The sequence below is a fragment of the Mastomys coucha genome, unplaced genomic scaffold (genome assembly GCF_008632895.1).
Source record: "Mastomys coucha isolate ucsf_1 unplaced genomic scaffold, UCSF_Mcou_1 pScaffold12, whole genome shotgun sequence".
NCBI classification, from domain to species: Eukaryota; Metazoa; Chordata; class Mammalia; order Rodentia; family Muridae; genus Mastomys; species Mastomys coucha.
This window is the reverse complement of record NW_022196894.1, coordinates 71,166,188-71,172,087: the sequence shown is the minus strand read 5'-3', so window position 1 is coordinate 71,172,087 and position 5,900 is coordinate 71,166,188. Positions and strand designations below refer to the sequence as shown.

General features: G+C 35.3%; 1 protein-coding gene across 15 annotated transcripts in view; it reads left to right on the top strand.

Moving 5' to 3' along the window:
- Nucleotides 1-5,900, top strand: part of Robo2 (roundabout guidance receptor 2) — a 1,164,975-nt gene that overhangs the window by 1,137,096 nt on the left and 21,979 nt on the right. For all 15 annotated transcript variants that reach the window (XM_031364257.1, XM_031364250.1, XM_031364255.1 and 12 more), the window contains one exon: nt 2,068-2,273. In XM_031364257.1, the coding sequence (XP_031220117.1) occupies nt 2,068-2,273 (206 nt within the window). The remainder of the gene's footprint in view (nt 1-2,067; nt 2,274-5,900) is intronic.

The following is a 5,900-nucleotide window of genomic DNA, read 5'->3' as shown; positions in this document are numbered from 1 at the left end:
GTTGAAGCTCTCTATCATGCTTCATGATTTTTTTTGAGATGTAAATGTGTTTGCACATTGTTTGATTCTTGAGAAATTACTAGTCTAATTCTAATCTCTGGCTTTTAGAAAGGGTTAGATTTTCACTTAAGTTGGTCACTGATGTCTTTTTTACACTTAAAGTCTCCCACTTAGTAATTGCCTCATAGATATCTCCTGAATGGGTGAATGGGCTCTTCCATGTCTTCTACCGACCCCTAGGCTAGACCATGTTTCTCTCCTTGAGTATGTTTCTACCTGATTTATCCATATTCTGAAAGCTTCAGCTAGCTTTGTATATGCAAGTAGCAACATCCATTACCTAAAAAGGACCTTGCTTGCACTTGTGGTTTGAAAGTGTCCCTCGCTTTAGGTTACATATCACATCCCCAGACCTCTAAAGATGAAAGGTCTCAGCTTTACATCCAGGGTTGCTATCCACACGAACAGATGAAATGTGTGGAGCACTTCCTATTACTAGAAAATAGTTATAAAACTGCATACCGTAGACTAACTTCTAATGCTACTTAATTTAAGGAGTACATTTTTCATCCCTATGTAATTTTTTTTCCATCAAGACATACTAAAAGTTATGCAGGATTACAGTATTCACCTGTAATATTCCAGTTCCATTTCTAAATCAAAGTGAAATGAAACACATATGTAATATTGCTTGATATCCTCTTCGTCATAAAGCTCCCTCTATCTCCAGTTTACAAACTGGGTGTGATAATACTACATGTACAGTAAAATGAGCTTGTCAATGCTCAGTATCCAGTCTAAGAGAATTTAGCAACACTTGCTTTGCCTTCCTCATTGTAAGTTAATGTGTTGTGATGAATGTCAAGGAGTTTTCTCAAATACCTGCTCTATAACCTTAGAGATTAGATCTGTTCCCATTGAAGTGATGCCCAATTCTTGGGAGTTTGCCCCTGAGAAATCTAGAATACTGTTAAATTTTAGACTTGAATATAAATTCACAAATGCCACTCACAGAGGAGTCTTAAATAATTTTATTTTTTAAAAAATGAAACATTTTCTCAAAAGATAACAAACCAGAACAGAAATAACCCTGTATTTTTTTCAAAAGCCAATAGCAAAAATTCCTTGGTCTTATAAGGCAGAGCCTTTTGACTACTTCAGTAGGAAATTTTTTTAAAAAATCAGACATAGAGCACGTTTGCATTTTGCTTACAATAACAAATAACCATGAATCACTTCCATTGAGCATTTTACAGGTTTGAAATAATTCATTAATAGTCTCACCGCAAATCCAATGGACCCAAAGGTCAAACTCTACATTGTGTCAATCATAAAATGTGCACCAAGGATTTTCTTAAACATTTTCTAATTAAAAAATGACCATGCATATTCTATTAATTCTGTAAGATTCTGATTAGACATTTTCCCCCATAAGGCTATTGAACATGCAATATGTTCTAAGTTCACTCCTTTAAGACTTTGGTGGTGAGACAGATTGCATGTACCAAGAGCACAAAGTTTTTGTGTCTAATCTACACTGGGATCATGAAACATCTGCTCAGTGTAATGTGATGGGAGTCATGCCAAAAGCATCCTCACAGGCCAGGAAGTGTGCCAGAGGCAGGGCTGAGCCAATCACACTTTCACCTGAGAAACTTTCTTCAACCAAACAGCATAGATTAAAGCAAGTGGGTTGAGCTTAGACACTAATCTGGAAACCAAACGCCTATATTTACAGGCAAAAAATAAAATAAAAAAGACTTGGTTTGTAACAAATATTGCTATTCTCTATTTAAGAACTTGTTGACACAAAACTTCTTTATATCTTCCTCCCTGAATACTGCCTAGTAAACCATCAAAGCAAGAACGTTCGTAGTTTATGCGGTTGCCTTTTGGTAAGGCAGGTGTCCACATCAGTGTCTCTGCTAAAGTAGAAGGCGGTGCTGTGGGTGAATATGCACGGGTAACAGTAGGAGTTTCCATAGCTTGCCATTTAAAAGGAATTACAATTTCGTTTAATGTTAACAAATTGCTTTCATCTTTCATTTCTTTTTGTCTGAATTCCAGGCACATTCAAAGCAATACTCCACCTCCACAACCCCCAGTTCCGCCATTAGGTTATATGTCTGGAGCCTTGATTTCTGATTTGGAGACAGATGTTCCAGATGAGGATGCTGATGATGAAGAGGAGCCATTAGAAATTCCCAGGCCCCTCAGAGCACTAGACCAGACACCTGGATCCAGTATGGACAATCTAGAAAGCTCTGTCACAGGTAACAGGACTAGTAGAATGAGAATAAGTGACCTATTTGCAACACCAAATGCATCATAAATCAAATGCTTCCTTCCACTCCATCTATTTTTGTAACATTTTAAATATGATAATGTTAAACACCAAATTCAAAAAGGATTTGGAAATACATTTGCTTTGCTGCTAAAATGATAAGGAAATTCATGAATTTTAAAAAGCTTTAAAGACATGAAGGAAAACTCAATTATATCCCAGGCTTTCAAGAAAAGTTCACTCTGCTAGGGAACCAAGTCTGTTACATGAAAAAGCTTTACTTTTAGAAATGATATAATTTGTATATCAGGAACAACATACAAAGTGAATGAGATCTTAAAACGCTCCTTGATATGTTACCCTGTAAACTCATTCACTGGTGAAAAGAAGCGAGTGTTCAGAAGGAGCCTCTCTTAGGTTACACACGGTATTATATTTTTGGAGTGGAAACATGCAGGGTGAGATAAGCAGTACATTTATGCATTTCACATTGCTGAATATAATCACCAGTCTTCTGCCAAGAAGTGTAATTATTTTGACTGTTTATTGCTTAGGCTTCCTTTTTTATTTTTTTATTTTATTTTATTTTTTTTTTTTGTTCACTAAGCAGACTTCCTTTGGTGCATGCCTACAATGATGCTAAGAACTAAGCAACAACCTATTTCCAAGGATTAAAACTGTCCAAATGAATTCCCTTATATACACATAGGAAGTAGCAAAAGACAAATTTCAGTCTGTCGATCCCTCAGCTGTCCTCCTCTGGACTCACAACCATGTCCCTTACTGGACATGGAGGACAGAGCGACTACAAATCTAAATCTGATTTCTGCATTCTCTTGGGTCATTTCAGACAAGCTACATCTATGTTCATTTAGATAATTCCTTTCCTCCCATAATGCTTCTTATCAGAGTATCCCTGATTCCGTGTGTATTCTGAGAGTTTCCTAGTCTCTACAGTATTGTGGCTGCCTGATAGATGTACAAGCGCTGCTGGACCACGTATATGATAATGCAGAGGGCCTAGCAGAAGCTCTGCCTTCCTTTTGGGAAGTCTTAGCATCCGCGGCATGAATCTTATTTTCAGTGTTTCCTCTTGCCTGGAGGCTAAGCTGATTATCAAGCTAATTAAGATTTTAAAACCAAGGATATATTGCTGTGATTGGAAACATAGATCTAGCTGAAGGTGACAGGGCAAAAGTTAAAACTTTTGCATTCTATGAGAGCTGACTTATTAGTGCACTATTATTAAGCCTCTTTGCCTGAAGTTCTAGCATAATCTACTTTAGTGCAAAATTCTGAATATCTTTGCATATTTCACTAGTAATACCAAACTTTTTGCTATTGAGAATGCAATGAAAGTTCCAAGAAAAATGACAAAAGTTGGCTATAGCCTCTGAAGTTCTATATTAAATATTGTAATCCCTGAGACAATATATACCTCTGTACTCTAACTTAGCAGAATACTATTTTACCCCTTTTCATGCCCAACTGTTAAGAACTAGTTAGGGTATCTTATGCAATGGTGGTAAAGCAATGTCCATTCTTCTGTAACTAATTCCACATTTGTGCCAAACAAAGCTTGCATTGTTAAGAAAACAAAATTTCTTTTTATATTTATTTTTGCTGCTTAATCATTGCCATATGTTAAAAACAATTTTCAGGCCATTTAGGTATGAATGTGTCCTCAGAAAATACATCTCCTTAGTGAAGTTGTACTTACACTATAGTAGCTAAATAAGAACCTCCATTGTCTTGTTTTTACTTCTAGAAACTCAGAGAACATTTAATCAAAGGTTAAATTTCCCTTCTAGACCAGTAGTTCTAAACCTGCCTAGTGTTGTGACCCTTTAATATAGTTTCTTAGGTTGTAGTGACCCCAACCATAAAGTTGGTTCCACTTTTACTTCACAACTGTAATTTTGCTACTGTTATGAATTGTAGTATACATATGTATGTTTTCTGATGACCTTAGGTGGCCCATGTGAAAGGGTCATTTGATCCTAAAGAGATTGAGGATAACCATTCTAGATCGTGTGTGTTTGTGTGTGTGTTTATTACAGAGTTTGTATATAAACACAATAGAATGAACTGATTATGTTGAGCCTGAAGCATGAAGTACATATATATGTATATTAGATTAAAAGTGAACATGGAGCATTTATGAGTCATATAGAGAACACATGTATATGTGCACAAGAAGTGATTGAATATATTGGGATATGTGAGCACATTAAAAAGTGCATAGGCATTTATATAGGAGAAAGTAAGGACTTAAATTCATCTGAGTGGGCAAAACAAAGGAGAAGCTATAGAAAGAATATGTGAACTATACAGGGAATGTATACATGTCAATCAACTTGTGAGCTGGCAGAGAGGGTACAGGGAAGGGGGCTGCAGATGCACGTGCGTTTTGGGTATTTTCCCAGACGTACCTGTATACATAAATCATGATGGCCCCTCTACATTTTACAGGCACTACACCCAGGTAGTGCACAGGTATACTTCCAGGCAAACCACCTATACACATAAACATAAACACACACACACACACACACACACACACACACACACATACGACTAAATAAATACAATTATTATAAAAACAGAACTCTCCTTTGTGAAGAAATACATTTTCTCAGAATATGTTTAGAACAACTGAACTATCTGTGGAGCTCCTTAAATTCTGAAATGCATATTCATTTAAAAAATCTATGAACTTAGTTTAAAAAAATCATGTATTGACAAACATTGTTTGATATAATTAGTGCTAAAACAAGCATTTATTCTGTGTACTTACATGTATCATTGGATTAGGAATTTAGATTAAATTATTATTATTATTATTATTATTATTATTATTGGATGACTTTTTACCCATCTTTTGTTTTCTTTTTGAAAGAAGTTCTCACAGTTGTCTTGGAACTTACTGTGTAGACCAGTATGAGTTCTGCAAGCTGTAATTAAAGGCTGGCACTACTGTTTTTTGTTTTGTTTTGCTTTGTTTTTTTTTTTTTTAATTTTAAAAGCATAGCAAGGAAAACAGAAATAAAAAAGGAAGGAAAGATGAGGGATGGAGAGAAAGAATTCTCAGAGGAAGGAGAGAAAAAAAAGAGGAAAGTTAAAAAAACAAGCTAGGACTGAGGTTTTAAAATCTAACATTCTTAGGATATGGCACTTTGCAGATGTGTCCTGCCCTCTGTTCTTAGACTTACCCTAGGTTAGTTCACTTGACCTTCAAAACCATGATTGCCAATGCCCTAATTTTATTGATAAAGAAATTTATTACAGATGATTTAAATCATGCAATTTTATCTAGTTTGAATATATATATGTACCACTTAATATATATTATATATTATATATTAATGTATGCATGTGCATATTATATATTAAGTGGTATATATACGCACATATTCATATACACAAAGTATCAGTCTTATGATAACACAAAGTGACTGTAATCCTTGCTCTGAAATAGCTAGCATTTATCTCTGGACTTATATTTAATATAAAAATGATGGCGACTTTGTTAGCCACCATTAGGCTTTCTCTCTCTGAGTCTCTCTGTGTCTCTCTGTGTCTCTGTGTCTCTGTCTGTCTCTCTCCATATATATAT